Genomic DNA, 19,064 nt, shown 5'->3' with positions numbered 1-19,064 from the left:
CGGAGACGGGCAAGCAATGAGGGAGGGATGGAAGGGGGGAGGGAGGGACGGAGGAGGCGGCTGTCTGACTTAAACAATTTATAGCTAATAGATTGCGCCTCGCATTAAACAGGCTGTTTGCTTATGGTGAGACGCTCTAACTCTGTCTCCCCGGAGAAAACGAGAATCGACTCAATTGATCGATATTTGCGAAACTAAATATTTCTATGTAAATAGTGTTTTTTGCATGCAATGTCATGTTACGCTAATTCTGAATAACTGACGATGAACAACATGGATAATAATAATAATAATAATAATAATAATAATAATAATAATAATAATAATAATAATAATAATAATAATAATAATAACAACAATAATAATAATAATAATAATAATAATAATAATAATAATAATAATAATAATAATTCGTATTATTCTGTCTATATACAATAAATAATGTGTATTGTACTCAGTAGGCTACATGTCTATTGTTATCCTATTAATTTGTGCAAACGCGCAATTACATATTGTCTAAAACGACTTATTAATGTGTAATAACCCATAATAGCAACATTAACATGTGTTGTATTGGGTAATTACTAAGGTAACGAACCAGTAGATTGGTTTATAATGTTGATTTTCAATCAATAAGTCATATCAAATGGCTTAGCTAGTTCTGTAGGATGGATGCGGGAGTATAGGAGCCTTCACTGCCAGGTTTCCTCAGTATTACAGTGCCATGCCATGCGGACATTAGAATCTCTCGCTACTGAAGGTCCAGGACAGACAGTGCAATCACAGATGCCACACTGGTTTGGAAAGTTCCACCATGGTATTTCTGTAGGGTCACTTTGCAGGTTTTCTCCATGTATTTACCACAGCCTATCATAGTTTGCCTTTGTTTTGTTAACATGCTCTATCATAATGCTTTTCAATGCTTTACCCGTGCTTTCACTGTGCTTTATTACACTTTGCTATGTATTTACTATGGGAAACTTGTATAAGGGTTAGTTGATCATGTTTTTTTTTTATGTCTCTCTGTGTTTTACAGTGCCAATGCTTTACCATGCTCCATACGCTCTGCTTTAGCTATGGGAGACATGAGCATATATCCACACTTGAAGCCCGGGACTGAACGGCGCTAGTATCGTGTTTCCTTTTCAAAGCCAAGTCCTCGCCGCTGCCTGTTCTATCACCCGCTGTGATCGAATTGTTCCTACAAGACATCTCTCTTTTCAGCGCCGGGCGTAGATTTATGCTTTATCGTTTTTCATTCGGCTCTTTGCATGCGCTTTATCTACATAAGCAATTTAACCATCGTTTTATAAGAATTCTCGAATCATGGGTCTTTAATGTTAATCACTGGGTTTAAAAAAAAAAAAAAAAATCCACAGTGTTTTCTAAGATTAATCAGACCACAATCGCTATGATCAAGGCAGCCAGCTGTGAGGAACCCGAGGCACGGGCCTCGATTAAAATCATACTAATCATTATTTATTTAGACCCATTTACACGTTACTTTGCCGCAAAATAAAACGCATTTCATCCCTCCTTGTGTACACACATTAATTCCCAGGTCCCGCTGATATCTACAGCCTCATGTTCACATGAACAAATACTCATTAGAACTACTGTCCCGAGGGGTAGTGCAGCCCCTGTGGTTTGGGCATTTATCATCCTTCTGGTGAGTTATATATAAGGCACCATTTTGCATTTCAAAAACCATACAGAATAGTAGCCTGAAGCAGGGAACTGTCCCAGGTCCTGAAAAACAGAGCCACATTAAATGCGTCCAAATTATACATGCGCGGTCACCGAATTAAATAAACAGATTCAGTGTGTGTCCGCTTTCCTGTATCCCCCTTTCATTTCTATAGCTAATAACAGACCTATTGAAATGCATATCGTGGACCTTTGCCCACAACCACAGTGCCCGTAGTGTCTTTAAGCATTCTTGCTGAACAGTGCTGTGGTGTTTGACTGTGGTAATAACTGTACAATTAAAACACTACATAGTGTTTTTAGAGTCCTATTCAATTTCATACACGTCTAGTTATCCTGGTCTACAGAAAGGCATATTAAAAATTAAATACCCGACAGTCCCTCGCACTAATACCCAATTAAGGACTGCAGATTAGAGTGATCTGCGTTTTTACGTTGCGCACCTCCCTTTCACCGCGCCCACACAAGTTCAAAGAGTTACCTTGAGCAAGAAATAAGTACAAAAAAAACATCAAACAAAGCAACAACAAACAAACTAAATGGAAAAGTGCATCATCTGCGCCAGTGTAACTCTAAATCGCTGTTTAGTTCAAAGCAAGACCGCATATCACCAAATGCGTTGCTGTTATTCTCTAATGCAACATCACTGCACCGCACAGTTCGCCGCCCCTGAGCTAATGCTTTTACCTGGTAATGAGATTTTCTTTTTTCTCCGATCCCACGTCACAGAGAACCAGATCAAAGCGGAGACTTCTTGTGTTTTAAACTTCGCTGTGATCTGTATCGACACCTCACATTCCTGTCAAGATAATTGAGATTAGTTTTTATTAAGCTGTTTAAAGTTGAAAAAAGGCCAACAAGATTCTCGGATATATTGTGAAAAGTGTTGAATTTAAATCAAGGGAAGTAATGTTAAAATTTTACAATGCATTAGTTAGACCTCATCTAGAATATTGTGTTCGGTTCTGGTCACCTCGTTACAAAAAGGATATTGCTGCTCTAGAAAGAGTGCAAAGAAGAGCGACCAGAATTATCCTGGGTTTAAAAGGCATGTCATATGCAGGCAGGCTAAAAGAACTGACTCTATTCAGTCTTGAACAAAGAAAGCTACGCGGTGATCTGATTCAAGCTTTCAAAATTCTAAAAGGTATTGACAATGTCGACCCAGGGGACTTTTTCGGCCTGAAAAAAGAAACAAGGACCAGGGGTCACAAATGGAGAATAGATAAAGAGGCATTCAGAACAGAAAATAGGAGACACTTTTTTACACAGAGAATTGTGAGGTTCTGGAACCAACTCCCCAGTAATGTTGTTGAAGCTGACACCCTGGGATCCTTCAGGAAGCTGCTTGATGAGATTCTGGGATCAATAAGCTACTAACAACCAAACGAGCAAGATGGGCCGAATGGCCTCCTCTCATTTGTAAACTTTCTTGTGAAAGCTTCCTCACATTAAACTGCAATCTGCCTACACCAGTTGTAGCAGATATCCCTGCAGTTTAGTAAATGCATTTCATTTATTGTTTTATAATGGGAATACCAGTAAAGGAAACAAGTGGTCCCTAAATGACACACAAACCTAAACACACAGACGCACGCATGCACGCACGCACGCACGCACGCACACACACACACAGAGTCAATATTCATTGATTAAGTGATTCATTTCCGCAGTCTTCTGAAAGACGGTTGTCGGGCTAGAATCATGTGGTTCCTTCAATGATTTTTATGGTTTTGACAAAATTCGTTTTAGTTTGATTTCAACATAATGGATGCTTTCTGTAAATCAATTTTTTTGTCTACAAATCCAGCGTGCCAGGCAGTATACAGACACACACTGCACCAAAGAAGCTACAGTACAGAGAGACACCGGAGCCTCGCTGCATCTGCCTTACACTCCTCTGTTTATCCCAGAAGAAGTCTGGCAGGCAGGCAGGATGGATCCTAGCCAGATCCAGTGTTTATTGGACACAGAGGGGCTGATACATGCACTTAAAACCAATCAGCAGACGAACGCCGCTGGTCGCTTGCCATTACTTGGAAAGCCAGGAATGATATGCAAAGAAAGCAAGATGTCATAGGGACAGGGTGATTACGGTCCTACAAGGATCTGGGTTGACTTAAACAGTTTAGAGACTTGACTCCAATCCTGGTCTTTGTTCCAACCCTGTTCTAACTGGTTTAATTGAACCAATTAAACCTGCTTCCAGGCCCTGAAATAGTGGATTATCTTATTTTACCTGGTAAACCTGGAGTGGAACAGCCCTCCAGGATCAGGATTGGATACCCCTGATGTAGAGCAACCACGATTTCAGTAGCTCTAGGAGACGCGCATCAAAACCTCCCCCTGAAATATAATAATATAATATAATAACTCAAATTACTGCTGTGACTTTGCAAATGTTTTTTTTTTTTAATTAGCAAAAATAATGAAAACTTGAGTTGTTTGTTTAATTAAACTTTAATAAGACGCCTGAAAAAAAGGATTAAAAACAAATATATAACAGCATCAGTAAGCTTAAAGCAAAATAAGGAAGGAGATGTGCAAAATAAATATCATTTGCATTTTTCAAATCTCCCGTGGCAGGCTGTAAAGCAAAAAAAAAGTAATTCAAGGTAATTGAAATGATATCGGGTTTCAAACTTGCAAAACCAGATCGCAGTTTTTCCTTTGCAAAAGTTTGATGCATAATACAGTATGGCTTTCTAACTGTATTGGAAGAACACAGACGCACGACAGTTTGTGAAATGATCAAACCAAAGCAAGCGGGGCATCTACAGCAGCACTCCACAGCAGTCTTAAAGAAGGCAGAAAGCTAGTTAGAGAAAGCTGCTGCTTGCAGCTCAGTACTGCAGCAACCAAGCTTCTGGAATGATAGCTAACATGAAAAGGGCAAAGTAAAGGTTACATTGGATTTGCCACTGTTGACTCTGTAAAGTCATGCAATGCACATTTCACGTGTTATATTGCCAGCCGCTGTCAGAGAGATTAAAGGCGGTGGCAGTGACTTTTATAAATGTCAGTCTCCCTTGATCTACATGCAGAAGAATGATGCCTGTCATCCAGGGGGATAAACAGCCTGGCGTCATAAGATCACCTTTAAATGCATTGCCATTGACCTCTGAACAAAAAACCCAAACCGAAACGAAAATGTCATTACCTTCATTTGCAATCGTGTCACGAGATCATTAAAATAATATACTCATCTACTGTGGTGTATTGCAGAGTATGTTATTATATTCTAGAAGGAAAAATGCTGAGCCAAGACATGTCATAGAACATGTATGGGATGATCTTGAGATGCAACCACTTCCATTGAAGATGACCACAACTTAGGTTTGGGGATACGTTTTGCATATTGGAGTTAGGGGTAGGATTAAGGGTTTGCACATTCAAGTTAGGGTTGCTACTGTCATTGAAGGACAGAGAATAGATGTTGTTCTTGCAGTTGGAGGTTTGTATATTTTATCCATGCATGGTCTCTCAGCTGCAGAAACAGAACATCTTTTATTTAACATCATGCAATTTAAGAAACTACAAAATGATATCGCAAAAGTCTACTGGAAGACATAAAAGCAGTATGTTAGTATTTCATGTTAGATTTCGAAATGTCACATATTTCCATTTTTGCCATTTTCGTTAAGTATATGGAAACTACAAAGCGGTGTGTAATTCAATATGTTCATGTAACATTAGGCAGCAGGTTTCATTCGACTTTATGAAGCAAAATGAGTTCATTCTGTAGGCTGATGCAAAACTTTTGGCCAGAGCTGTCATGCTTTGCAAAGCAGCCCCCCTATGCACAGTGGCTTGTTTGGCTTGCCTGGTTCCACTGTCATTCAGGAATGGTTTATTATTATTATTATTATTATTTATTTCTTAGCAGACGCCCTTATCCAGGGCGACTTACAATTGTTACAAAATATTGTATTATTTTTACATACAATTACCCATTTATACAGTTGGGTTTTTACTGGAGCAATCTAGGTAAAGTACCTTGTTCAAGGGTACAGCAGCAGTGTTCCCCACCTGGGATTGAACCCACGACCCTCCGGTCAAGGGTCCAGAGCCCTAACCACTACTCCACACTGCTGCATTGTGGATTTATCCACAATGATCCTGGGTTTACCCTCCATTTACTATCAAAGAGGTTGGTCTATTTGTCTCCTCTGTTTCAAAGTGAGGTTTGACCCTGAACAGACGCCCAGGCCTTTTGTCTCGTCTCTTTATTTGAAACGCCAGCCCCTTCACACAGAACTGAACAGCAGCCAATACTGGTTTCCTGTAGCACTCAAAAAATGACTACAAACGATATAAAAAAAAATTAAAGAAATCAACATCCTCTGAGCCTCCCACTGAAAAGGGTCCGTTTGAAGTTCGAGGAAAAAATAAATAAAACACACATACAACAATCTCAGTCCGAAGGGCATAAATGTTAAATAGCTTTTGGTGTTTTTTCACTGCGTTGTGGGTGGATAGGCTCCCTTTTACATATCCTTTAATAAATACCCCAAAAAACATTAATAGGAGAAAAAAGCGGATATTTTTCCCCATAGTGGCGCGTGGGTGTTTAATATTCAGCTCATGTGCAGAGTTGCTAACGAACCCTGTTTCTGTGGAAATGCAACACTCATCCTCAAATTCACTTGATAATGAACTCTGCAGAGCTGCAGCTGAGGCGTGTCACGTTGTGATTATGCCTGTAGCCATACTAGTCTAGGTTGTGATCTGGTCAGCTGTCAGTGAAGCTTGGACAGCACTTGAACGAGAGATCTCTTAAGAGTACCTGATGCTGCTTTGAAGAATGCCATGCTTAGGATAAGATGCTAAACTGAGGTCTGCACCTGCACCTTATCCTAGGGAAGAATTATTATTATTATTATTATTATTATTATTATTATTATTATTATTATTATTATTATTATTATTATTTATGCTTTTGTACCAGCGTGACACATATTAAAATCTGAGAGAGAGAGAGAGAGAGAGAGAGAGAGAGAGAGAGAGAGAGAGAGCAGGTATTAAAAATGATCCTTATGGTGCCTGACTTATGGCACAGCCTTTTAATTGAGTTATTCCTCTGCATTACGGCGTCATTCAATCACATTTTCTAGCGCCAAACTGTACAATATAGGCCTTGTCTGGTGTTAACACAAGTTCTCCAAGCCTGCTCCAAGCAGCAAGAGCGAGCTCCGAATGATTGCATATATATTAGAAACGTAAAAAAGAACATGACTTTGAAGCTGTATATAGACCCCCACACCACCCACACCTCCCCAGACACCAGATCTTAAAGTGCAGCTCGAGCTTTGTGCAAAGCCCTTGCTCCTGCTGTCCGTGGCTTCAGCTTGTTGCCTTGGTGAACAGCACAATCCACGCAGAATCATTGTTTCTGTCAAGCACTTCTTCTCTGGTCTGTTGGGTGACCTTTTTCCCTGTTTTTTTGGCCTCAGCAGCTTCTTCTGATACATTAAACAACGGTGAATATTTCAGCACAATAGGTCCCTGCTGTTATACAATCATGATGGAATAAGAGGCTAGAAAACCTGGAACGCTCTGGCTGGTAGACAGTATGGAACTCATACCCGCTTGCCTGTGGGCACCGCTCCTTTGGGTAGAAGGATGTGAGTTCAAACACTCCCCTATTCACAGTTACAGTGGCTGATCACTTGCATATGGTGGTAGTAGTGGGATACCAAAACCTAACTTCTCCTGTTTTCTCTGAACCCCTTAATCATTTTAGTCCTGCACCTGCTATGTTAAGAGAAGAAATCTGGGTCTTTATTTTCATAGTTATAACCGTACCCTTTCAACATAGAGAGTTGCAGAGGAAAAATGGAATAAAAAGGGTTAATACACCTTGTTTGAAACCGTGTTTAAAACCATTAGCTTTCTATTTATGCCCTCCCCTCCTTCAATCCCCGATGCTTAGAACTCTCATTACATTTTTTAAAAAAGGAAATTTGTACTCCCTTTTCATCCCCTCCCCTCGCCTCCCCTACCTCCCCGTCTGACTTGTTCAATTTGTGATTGGAATTTCATTCCCTCCTGAGGCATTAGACTGAATACAGAGACTAGGAGCTTCGGGGGGAAAATAGTCTTTTGAGCAGAGCATCTTTCAGGCCCATTAAAGCAGGCCGGTGTCTCTTTCAATAAAGCCTAGTGAACAGCATGAAATAGCTGTCGAGGCGAGAGAGCCGCGGTGATGCAGCTGCTGGCGAGAACCCACATATCATTGGTTGCTATAGGAATTATTGACAAGCTTTCAAGAAGTTTTTTTTTTGAACAGACACTACAGTAGCTGTGCTCAGGGTTTTTATTTATTTATTTATTTATTTATTTATTTATTTATTTAGTATTCCTGATGTTTCCTAAACTATCTCATTTTGGTCGCTCAAACAGCCAAGCTAATCAAATTGGTCTGCCTCTGTTTAGATCATTAAAACACAGTTTGCATTTCTAATTCTAATTCATATTACGTTCATTTTAACACTGAAGTATTTTTTTCTGCAGTCTATAGAGATCTAAAGGACACCCACTCTAAATGCTGCTGAAATTCTGTGGCCTTTGAGATGAAGATACGCTGTTCACTATTAGAGACTGTTGGGTTGTATAACACTGGCACACAAGGGCCCTTTAAAGATATGCCATATTCCTTTTTGGAACAACTGAATCAGATATTATGTGCTGTGAATTATTAAAGCTTGCCAAATTTCATATCCCCCCCCCACCCCCCACCAACGCACACCTGCCCTTTCCCACTGATCATCACCGCGTTTGGCCGCACAGACCGAGCACACATTAACACCATACTGTAGACCCACGCCAGGCAAAGGCTGTCTGTCTGCTCACACCCACTGCTCCGCGCATATGGCTGTCTGAAGGCTGACGTGCATTCAAGCCTCTCCATTTCAGTATTTGTCATTTTTCCGTTTCGCGAAATCCACATTTCCTCACTGGCCTGGAAACGCCTTGTCAAGATCCAAAAAGAACAGGCTGCCTATGTAAACCGAATGAGAGCTTCCCCCACTTTCAGATCTGTGTCTGGCTTCTGTCTCTTTCTATTTGGGAGTCTATCATGCTCCTGTCTGATACAAATAATTCACGGACTGTGCTCGCCTCCTAGTCGCTCTGGTTTATTGTTCCCATGGAGATTGCTACACTAGCGTACAGTATCATTGCAAATACCTCTGACACTGTCGCCCCGCGAGGGTGGATGCTGTGTCCCATAGAGTAAAACATCTGATGCTGAACAGGTGTTCAGTATTTGAGAGCCTGTATAAACAACAGTTAATGAGAATTAATTCTGCTAATTAGCGGAGCCAATTTTTCACAATTGAATGAAACGCTGGTGCTCAGAAAGGTTGTTCTGTAGCGACTGATGCAATACTGCATATGAAACTACCTTCCAACATAATGGGGCTGCATGAGGGTGTGTCGAAGTGTCAAGAGAGTGACCTGGTAAAGGCACGTCCGCGTGGTGTGCAGGGCGAGTCCTGCAGTCAGGGGAGCGCAGGCTCCCAGCTGTGCAGAGTTGCTGATCTCCCAGTCCTTACCTTCATTAGCAGCGAGGGGCAGGAGTCTTCTGGTATCCTTGTCGTTTCGAGCTGCTGCTGATATTGACCCACGAGGTCAGCAGTAAATAGCAGGCTGATGATAGGCAGGCTGATGAGGCTGAATTATTTAGGAGAGCTCAGGGAAACGTATCCAGCCGGATCAGATGGGGTTTTGTCAGAGGTCAGGTTAACTGTTCCAGCCCCTGCAGTGTGGCTGAGCTGCATCAGAATCCATTCAGAAGGGATCCGTCCACTGCAGCCACCACAGGGCTAGTCAAGCATTGAAGAGGAATCCATTCCCAAATCCTCTTTCTATATATTTACTGCAATGCAAACCAGTCCCGAGCTGGAATCGGGTTGGGAGTTTTCAATGGGATTCAGGGGTTCAAGAGCCTTGATTACTCCGAACCCCATTGAGTTTCTCATCTAAACTCTGCGCATTGGCTTTCAGATTGAAAAGAATCAATTCCATGAGGACAGATGCCCTGCTGCATGTGAACATAGTAATTGAGAGAGCTTGTCACAATAGAAAGAGATCAAATTCCATCGGTGAAATTGATCTTGGCAAATCGACCAGAATTGGTATTGAGACAGGCAGCTGAAGATCTTGGTATAATCTGTACAAGAGCATCTTCTGAAGCACAGCGCCCCCTGTCTCCATTCTGGGGCACTGGAGCCCCAGAGGGAAGAATGGCCCCTACAGAGGCACCAGCGCCACTTTTTACCCTGCAGGCCAGTCTGTGTATTGCATTTTCCTATTACTGTCAGAATGGGATATTGCTTTGCTTAGGCAGCCTGTATTAATACTAAAGAAGGATGGGAATGGATAGTCTGCAAATGATCCTATTTAATTAGGTTTGTAGTTCAGTAGAGCCTGTGGTGGAAAGCTAGGAGAACAGCCATACCAGTAGAGGGCACTCTTCTCTATGGACCAGAGCTTAAATGAATGCCACTGAAATTTGGAGCCAGAGTGCTTCTCTTCTGTGTGGATATTAAAGTGAATTCCAGTCCAGCCATTTAACACATTCTAAATATACAGTTGAAAATGCTAAATTTAGCCAGGACTGTCATTTTAATTAATTAGGCACCCAGCATGGGTTACTGGCCCACTCAGTAAGGTTAATATCAAGCTGGCAAAATAGATTTCTACAGAGGACAGTACGGAGATGCATCTTGTGGGGAGAGGCAGCTAAACTGGTAAATAAAAAGCTATTGGGAATCAATGCATTCACACTGCAGATGTAGGAAACAATATAATCCATTTCCCAGAAGAATTAGCTTTAGCTGTTTTCAGGTCTAATTAACATAATGGGGGAAAAAAACTTGTGAATTAACTGCCTGTTTAATTGACTGTAACAGCATGCAGATAATCATTCAGCAGGTGTGAAGTGGATCAATTAGCAAAAACACTCTCTGGGAGCGATAGCAAGCTTCCCTGTCAAAAATACAGCTGCAGCACAAAAATGCATAAATCTGATTCTAGCAATCCCTGGACTACAGTATCCAAACTATACAGTGTGTTACACAGTCCAGGGATAGATTCTGCATTGTTTTAATGTGTGTGTTGAATTGGTAGTAGGGTTTAAAGTGTATTTATTCCTGTGTGGTCTTGCTGATTGGGATCGGGGTGATTGTGAATGTGTTGTAGCTGGCAGCTGGTATGGTACAAGGAAGGGGATGTACTCTACATACAATCCAATACATCTAATCCACCCACCCGCTGCCTTCACCCACAGGCAATTCTCACACCAGCGTTGCTCCGACAGGGCTAGTAATTCAGACTTATTGATTATCATCAGCTGTTAGATTTTCATATAGAGTGTCTGGGCTTTCGCTGGAGGGGGCCTGAGTGCAATCAGGGAAGGGAATGGTGTGGCTGACAGACAAGCACAAACACACACACACACACACACAAGCCCAAGCACACACAAAGAAACACACTCCCATACACACACAGAGAAACAAACACAAGCGCAACCACACACACCGAAACATAGAAAAATGCACACACAGAAACTCACACAAACACAGACAAACTCACGCACACACAAGCATTAAAACACAAACGCAGAGAAAAGCACAAGCACGTGCAAAAATTCACTCAAAGCACCTTAATTTTTGTCCTGGTGTATTTACTAAAAAAAAGGTTCTCATAGCTACACTCTCACACACACTTTCTAAAAGAAAAAAGAAAAAAGCATCTGCCAATAGGATTCAGGGTCATCGTGGGCAGCCAGAGAGCACTGATTCGACCTGGTCAGGCTTCAAGGTGTTTAAATTGTTCCAAAGATCGTAGTTCATGACCCTTCCAATACCTGCTTTATCACCTTCAGAGGGAAGCTGTGGGGAATCTGCAGCAAACCCTGTTCCCTCCTGAAACCTACTCGCGTCCTTGTTGTTTGTAAATCCCAGATCAAACCATTATTCTTCATACTCTGAAACCCCTTGTGCAAAAATCCTTTGAACGTTATTTATTCAGTGCAAGCCTGACACCTATAGGTCACACGTGGAATAGCTTCTAATGAGTAGTCTCACTCACTTAAAAACATGACGTTTTTTTTTTGATCAGCAAAATAATGAAAACTTTAAAGAAACGTTAATCCTCTTATGTGGCGTTTGTGAAGGAATTTTTTTTTTCACATGCGCTTTCGTTCTGGTGCACACTCCGAAACAGTATAATCAACTGTTTCTGGTACTGTGCCATTAGTGTCGTAAAGAGAAAGCATCCGGCGGAATGCCTTTACGGTAAATTACCCAAACTGTCGGAAAGAAGAAAATGGCAGTTTCGTTGATTTGCAGTGAGACTGTGAGCAGGTCAGTGGAGTGTCTGGAATATGAATGGTTTTGTTTGTTGTGTAATGACGTTAAACGGGAAGAAAACGTAGTATTGCTTCGGATAATTGCCAGCGTCGGTTAACGTGGATTTAAGCATCAGAGAGTCAAGCTAAACACTCAAGTAGCGTATGGGTAATTCACCTAATAAAATGAGTAAAATATTTAAAAATACGTTAATATTATGCACCATTTTATTTTATTTATTTTTTTGTACAGGATTTTTCCATACCGTATCATTATGTATTAATGCAATGTCTTTGTTTTGGAATTAGGGTGAGTTCCGTTCTAAACAGAGACGTCAAGCAGTTTGGGAAGAAGCACATGTTTGATTCCAACGAGGAAACGTGCTGGAACTCGGACCAGGCAAGCGTGAAACTGCTACCTCAGCTAGTTTAATAAGTGTACTGTGTGTGTGTGTGCACTGTTAGTGATGGCAATAAAAAAAAGGCTTGAGCACATGATCTTGATATAGTGGGCATGTTTCACACGATGTTGATAATCATAGCAAAACCAGGAATGGATCAAACTGCTATGCAATGGGAGTCGTTTTTGTCCATCCCTGACATGTGTAATGTATTTTGCTGTAATACAGTATCTTGTTTTTTGTGTGTGCAGGGTGCTACCCAGTGGGTGCTTCTGGAATTCCCACAGGAGGTGAGAGTCTCTGAGGTCAGGGTGCAGTTTCAGGGAGGGTTCACTGGCAACACCTGCCGAATTGAAGGTACCAGAACAGGGTTATGGTTTTAGTAAGAATACTATTATTTTTTTAGGGTTCAGGGACACCACTGCACTCCTTCAAAGTTTTGTACTGCTAAGCGTTCATTTCAGGGATAGAAATAAGGCTCCCATTGCATAGCAGGTTTTGCTATGAGTTTAATAAGACACACCTGAGCTTGTTACCTATACACTGGGGCTAATCAAACTCGTATTAAAACCTGGAAGGGATGAAACTGCTATGCAATAGAAGCCTTATTTCCATCCCCGTACCTAATGGTCATTTTAGGCAGATGACTATATTGTATTGGATTGGCAATGGTATTCAAATGCTATCTTGTATTCCATTGCCAATGTGCTGTAACTACCTTCTCCCTTCTGGTGCAGGTTGCCAAAAAGACGAAGCGTTTACAAAGCTAGCAGATTTCTACCCAGAGGACAAGAACTCGCTGCAGATATCCTTTGAGATAGGCCTGGTTCGGAACAGAAGGACGCAGGAGATTCTAAATGTTCATGACCACTGTTACTACCCTAAACAAATGAAAAACTGGACCAAGCCAGATGCAACCAAGGATTGTGCAAATCCTTGCAGGGATGGAAATAAGACTCCCATTGCGTATCATTTTAATGCATGCCAGAGTTTAGTAAGACGCACCTGAGCTTGTTACCTGTACACCGTGGCTAATCAAGCTCATAGTAAAACCTGGAATGGGTGAAACTGCTATGCAATAGGAGTCTTATTTCCATCCCTGCCTTGCCAGATCTTCTGCTATTTAGAATACCCCTCTAGTGGTATATGTAGGCATTGACTTCTACTTCATCTGCTACATTTGAACACATTTTTTGGGATACTTGATATGGTTTCATAGACCCTGATTAGCACTAAACTCGGGCTACCCTATTGTTACTTTAGCTAAGGCAATCTGAGATTTAGTGCTAATCAGGGGGCTGTGAAACCAGCCACAAGTTATTTGTCGTGCAAGAGTGCAGCCCTGGGGGACAGCCTGTTCCATGTCCCTGCATAAACTGTGTGTTTAGTACCAAGCAGTTTGCTCCAGTGTCCTTTCCTTGACTCACACCCACAGCTTTCCCATCCACGGAGGCGCGCTGGTTCGCAGGGTAAAAATAGTGTTTGAGAACAGCACGGATTTCTTTGGCAGGGTTATTGTTTACACACTGGACGTCCTGGGAGACAAGGTCTGATGTCGTTTTTGTTTCTGGATCACAAACCGGAATGCCCGTTGGAAGTGACGGGCTGTGAGGAGCGGGCTGTGCCCACTGCGCCTTCCAGAGCAGGAGGGTGACGTTCAGCCAGGCCAGCAGAAATGCAAGCGGATGAACTGGGAGCGGCTGTCTGTCAGGAAGACTGGAGCACAGAACTCTTAAGAGAATGAATTGGGCCACATTCACAAACATTAACCCCAGTGATTTGTAACGTTAACACTTCTTTTTTATTTGAAAGGAGAAACTTAGCACTTGGGGAGTTGCTTTCAATATATTACCTAGGTGCCTGATGACCAAACATTGAAATAAAAATTCATTTTGAAATATATTTTATTTATTTATTTATCTATTTATTTTAAACACAGATCTTTTTAATTTTTTTAAATTTTTTTTTACAAATGTTAAAACAGGTTGTGTGAACTCTATGGAGTTCAAGAAGTTGCCCTGTCATAACTTTCAAAAACACATATATGCATCATAGAATAGATTCATAGACAGGAATCTTAACACTGTGTCTGAAGAACATATACCAAGTAATTCTGATGACACCAAAAAGATTGATGAACATGTATTTATTTTTTTTATTAATAACATACCTGTAATTTTTCTTTTCATTGTTAACATCCTGACAACTTTTTACACTTATAACTTTAAAGTCGGTTTCAAAGCGCATTTCAAAAAGTCATGTGTGAGTGTTTAAGGCATCACTCTGCACTCTTGAGTTATTTTAAAAAAGGCTCCTGATGAAAAACTCAAGGGTGCATCAAAAGTGCATTGTGAAGAAGGAAAGCAGTGCCGGTCGCTGACCCCTAACACTCGCTAAGTCTGCCCACAGTCCGCATCGCAGAGAGGGAGCAATTCATTTCAGGGTCCCCCCTGCATCACAAACAAGATCAAGACATACCAAGCTCATCAAAGTCTTTGGGTACCGTCTGTAGACCACACCAGAATCTTGCATGCGTTCTCCGCAAAGACCTCCCCTCTGCGCTATTCTTTCTTCTTAAGTAAATTGAGGATGTGCGTTTCAATAGCCTGTTGGACTAAAATAAAACAAAATAATGAATCGCAGTGACATAAATAAGACTCCTATTGCATAGCAGTATCGCCCATTCCAGGTTTTAATATGTGTTTGATTAGCCCCACTGTAAAGGTAACAAGCTCAGTTGTGTCTTATTAAACTCGTAGCAAAACCGAGAAATGCATCAAACTGCAGTGCGATGGGAGTCTTATTTCCATCCCTGAATAGCAGTCCTCCGTGAATCCTAGCATGTAAGACAAAAGATGACTTTTGTACACAAGCATGGGAAGCAATGATCTAAGCAGAAGTAACGACAGAACACACAGGTGAAAAAACTGAAATCCGATGTCTGTTTCTGGTGATCTCGGAGGATGTGGATTTGTTTAAAAGGCTCTCTCACCCTTCTTGTGTCCCAGAGCCACAGCTAAATCCATGGGGCTGTATCCGGAGTCTGCCTCCATGGTCAGGTCTGCTCCCCGGCCTGTAATACACAGGACAGAGGAAAATGAAAAGCTCCAGTAACTGTTTAAGCATCTGTTAACAAACAAGGATGCATCTCTAAATGTGTTATCAACAGTATCAGACAGTTACAAGCTATACAGTGCTGTGACAATGTGCAATTAAGGTATTTATAAGAAATCTTACCACTTTTTAACATGACAGGACACTAGTACATTGTCTTTAAAATGCTATTGTAATAAACTCACCAATAGTCATCAAAAGCCTTAATTGTACAGGAATACATGTTCGTAAATTAATCCTTAAAGTGTCACTGAGACTTCTAGTAAAAATCTGGTAATTTATCATAGACTTCTATTAGCCTTTTGGATTGCATTTGGGTACTGTATAATTTCTCAAGTATTTATGAGATTATGAGGCTCTCCGTATGTGCTGGTTATCCAGTTACTTTCCACAAGGAACGAAACTTCTTAACACACAGTGTGGGGTTTGTTATTTGGGTTAAGTTGGAAGGATCACAGTGGGCTCCTTCTCACCCAGCAGAGACTCTACACACTTCACATGATTCCCACGGACCGCATAGAGAAGAGGCGTTCCTCCGTTCTTAAAAAAATGAGACACAAAATTAAAGAAAAACAACAACAGTCCAAAATGCTTGAAAAGTAAAGTTTCTGGGTTTATTTTATTAGCAGTGACCTCTTCAAAAGGAAAATGAACCAGACATACCCAGTCGTAAGTGTTGATCTCCACGTGGTGTTTGAGCAGGGTGTTGACGATGTCTGTGTAACCCCCAGAGCTGGCCAGGGACAGGGCGCTCTCTCGCTCCCGAGCTAGAACTGTGGGATCAGCACCCTGGAGACAAACAGGGAGAGAGGAGAGCACAGAACAACATAAAACAACGAGGACAGCAAGGCGTGGGCTGGTTTCAGAGACCCCTGATTGGCACTAATCGTGTACTTCCTTACCCGGTGCAACATTAGGCAATCCATTTTTTAGGCTCTTTTTATATTTCTAAATGTAGCATTATTGAGAGTTTGATAGCTATGGATGATCCCCTCCCTGCTCAATGCTGGTACTAGTTTACCTTTTCCAGCAGGTAGGTGACCGTTGCAACCTCCCCAAACGCAGCAGCCCACATGAGAGGGGTGAAGCCCCGTTCATCCTGTTTGCTGAGCAGTGAGTCATCTATAAAAAAAAAAAAAACAGCATGCCGGTGAGAGGAGCAGATGAAGATAAATTCATTTAGATTTTGATTAGCGATTTGTTATCTGATCATTATCCTGGAAAATGGCTTGTCTAGTGTTTGTCTTGCATTCTTGACACACAGAGAGGCTGCTTACCCTTGCACAGGTGTTCCTCCAGCTGGGTGATTTCTCCTTGAGCTGCCAGCTGGTGTACTGAAAGAGCTGAAGGGGAGAAACGCAACATCCAGTCATCAAGGTTATAAACCGACCCCTCTCAGCCAATCGGATCGCTCAGTCCACAGACATTCCGAGACACTTCTCTTGCAACAAATTGACCAAAAGTTCTAAGACTTTGCTTCTATGAATTTAATAATGTGAAGTTTATTTAGTATTAGGTCCTGTTTAAAGTGGCAATACAACAAGCATGGTGCTAGAACTGAAATACAAGCCAGCCCGGGCTTGCACTAAGACTTGAACAGAAGCCTTGAGCTTGGAGACCATATCGCCATGGTGGTACTCACAGTCAAGAGTGGCAGGCAGTGCCGTGGCTTCGTTGCCACGTTGCCGGTTGGTAAGGGTGGTCGAGTGTTTGTTGAGACCCTCGCTTCTCCTGGGGTCCGAGGAATCCTCCACACCTGCCGTAGAAAGGCACAAACAGAGTCAGAGACACACTGCAGTAAATGTAAAGTCTATTATATTCTTATTTAACTACAGTATTATAAAAATACAATCCATCTCAAAGTCAGAGCAGGTACCCCTTATGGAGCAGTTATCAGCTTGTAATGCACAGCACCCTACGCGATAATCTATATATATATATATATATGTCCCTATATATTCTACTGCTGTCCATGCTGCTTCACTACACCAGAGAAGCCAGGCGAGTCTGTCTGTGTGAAACTCACCGTTGCCCAGGTCAGAGAGCTCTTCCTGGGCAAGGCAGGACTGGTGCAAGGGGTACAGGTGGAGCACAATAGTCTCGTTCATTGGATCAGAATCCTCTAGATCTGTCCCCTGGGTCTCAGTGTCTGGGGGTTCCAGGCGCGTGTCATTCCTCTTCCCCTGGTCCTTGCAGTCTTTAATGGGAGGGGTGTCCTCCTTCGTTTGCAGTGGACATATCTTTCCATCCATATCTGTCGATTCAGAATCTCCACATTTTACGAACTGTGTATTTAGTCATCATTTAATGTGAAGCTAAATAAATATTTTGCTCATCTCTGCTGAGTAGGGTTGCCACACCCAAACGGAAGGGGGGTTGTCAAGAGTTTAAACTCTCTTTAGAAATCTTATATTAATTCAATAGGAAACATTGATAATATTACTATTATTTATTTCTTAGCAGACTCCCTTAGCCAGGGCGACTTACAATTGTTACAAGATATCACATTATTTTTACATACAATTACCCATTTATACAGTTGGGTTTTTATTGGAGTAATCTAGATAATGTACCTTGCTCAAGGGTACAGCAGCAGTGTCCCCTACCAGGGATTGAACCCATGACCCTCGACCCTCCAGTAAAGAGTCCCGAGCCCCTAACCACTACTCCACACTGCTGCCCTTATGATAGTATTGACAACCAATTACTATTGTGTGTCTTTTGCAGTAATATTGTATCCTGATTTATCTATCTTGTGCTCAATTTGTCTTTAATGTGCAAATAGCTTCAAAAGTCATTTTATTTATTTATTTTATTTTGTCTCCCTCTTGCAATTTCATGATGTTTGCAGTTCATGTAGAGAGGATGTGGGTCTGTGTTGATCCAATATACAGTGTATATGAATTCAGGGTGCTATGACATACACACTATTGAGTATCAGTAGTGTATAGGTTGACAACTGGCATGCAGTTTTAATATAATGTCTTATCCCGTAATGCCCAACTTACTGAATCAACACCTAATGCACCCGCCCCCATACCCTGCTCCGTCCAGTTAACGCCGTCCGGCTGGTGCAGTACATTAGCAATGTATACCTTCCTAGCAGACCTCTACCGTAGCTACAAAAAGAGCTGGAAAGACGTAAATATACCTGGTTTGAATAATATTTTGAAATCCCCGTTTATTCACTTGCGCATTGCTTTACTTCACGCCCTGAACACTTCCTTAATCGAAAACCAAAAGTGAAACTAACTTTGTTTACGAATCCCATAATGCAACTGATTCTTTTTTAATTAATAGATTTACTTTTAGTGATGATTTTTTTTTTTATTTCACGTTTTAAAGACAATGCACATTAAAAACATAAGGGCGGTGGGTTGTTGGTTGTATGCAGTAGCGGCACAAGCAGTGTGCTTTAAACAGGGTGAAAGTGTACCGCGGATTAGAGACGCAATCTACCAATAGCTAAGGTAGGAACCATTTAGCTC

General features: G+C 41.5%; 2 protein-coding genes across 3 annotated transcripts; one reads left to right on the top strand and one right to left on the bottom strand.

Annotated features, from left to right (window-relative positions):
• The first annotated feature begins 11,961 nt into the window (after positions 1-11,961).
• Positions 11,962-14,364, top strand: LOC131721858 (nuclear receptor 2C2-associated protein-like). Of its 2 annotated transcripts, XM_059014957.1 has the most exons (5): positions 11,967-12,077; positions 12,371-12,461; positions 12,714-12,819; positions 13,200-13,267; positions 13,896-14,364. In XM_059014957.1, the coding sequence occupies exons 1-5, from the start codon at positions 12,040-12,042 to the stop codon at positions 14,013-14,015; spliced, it is 423 nt and encodes a 140-aa protein (XP_058870940.1). In that variant the 5' UTR covers positions 11,967-12,039; the 3' UTR covers positions 14,016-14,364. The 2 variants fall into 2 exon arrangements, with proteins under 2 accessions (XP_058870939.1, XP_058870940.1); XM_059014956.1 differs by having other exon boundaries at positions 11,962-12,077; positions 13,200-14,364.
• A 40-nt stretch (positions 14,365-14,404) lies between these two features.
• On the bottom strand, positions 14,405-18,924 carry LOC117966248 (DNA-binding protein RFXANK-like). The gene is made up of 9 exons (XM_059014955.1): positions 18,728-18,924; positions 17,603-17,830; positions 17,219-17,332; positions 16,854-16,919; positions 16,598-16,698; positions 16,240-16,365; positions 16,050-16,116; positions 15,455-15,535; positions 14,405-15,076 (listed from the first exon to the last, which is right to left on the bottom strand). The coding sequence occupies exons 2-9, from the start codon at positions 17,826-17,828 to the stop codon at positions 15,024-15,026; spliced, it is 834 nt and encodes a 277-aa protein (XP_058870938.1). The 5' UTR covers positions 17,829-17,830; positions 18,728-18,924; the 3' UTR covers positions 14,405-15,023.
• Positions 18,925-19,064: the final 140 nt, after the last annotated feature.

This window comes from Acipenser ruthenus, chromosome 49 (assembly GCF_902713425.1).
Source record: "Acipenser ruthenus chromosome 49, fAciRut3.2 maternal haplotype, whole genome shotgun sequence".
Lineage (NCBI taxonomy): Eukaryota > Metazoa > Chordata > Actinopteri > Acipenseriformes > Acipenseridae > Acipenser > Acipenser ruthenus.
This window is presented reverse-complemented; position numbering and strand designations above follow the sequence as displayed.

Bases quoted from the DNA above. Each gene is read 5' to 3' on its own strand.
- LOC131721858 (XM_059014956.1), top strand. From the start codon at position 12,040: ATGGCAGTTTCGTTGATTTGCAGTGAGACTGTGAGCAG. The intron at 12,078-12,370 runs GTCAGTGGAGTG...TTTTGGAATTAG, and splicing joins TGCAGTGAGACTGTGAGCAG to GGTGAGTTCCGTTCTAAACA. The intron at 12,462-12,713 runs GCAAGCGTGAAA...TTGTGTGTGCAG, and splicing joins CGTGCTGGAACTCGGACCAG to GGTGCTACCCAGTGGGTGCT.
- LOC117966248 (XM_059014955.1), bottom strand. From the start codon at position 17,828: ATGGATGGAAAGATATGTCCACTGCAAACGAAGGAGGACACCCCTCCC. The intron at 17,333-17,602 runs GTGAGTTTCACA...TTTCTACGGCAG, and splicing joins GCTCTCTGACCTGGGCAACG to GTGTGGAGGATTCCTCGGAC. The intron at 15,536-16,049 runs GTGAGAAGGAGC...TGTGTATTACAG, and splicing joins GTGTGTAGAGTCTCTGCTGG to GCCGGGGAGCAGACCTGACC.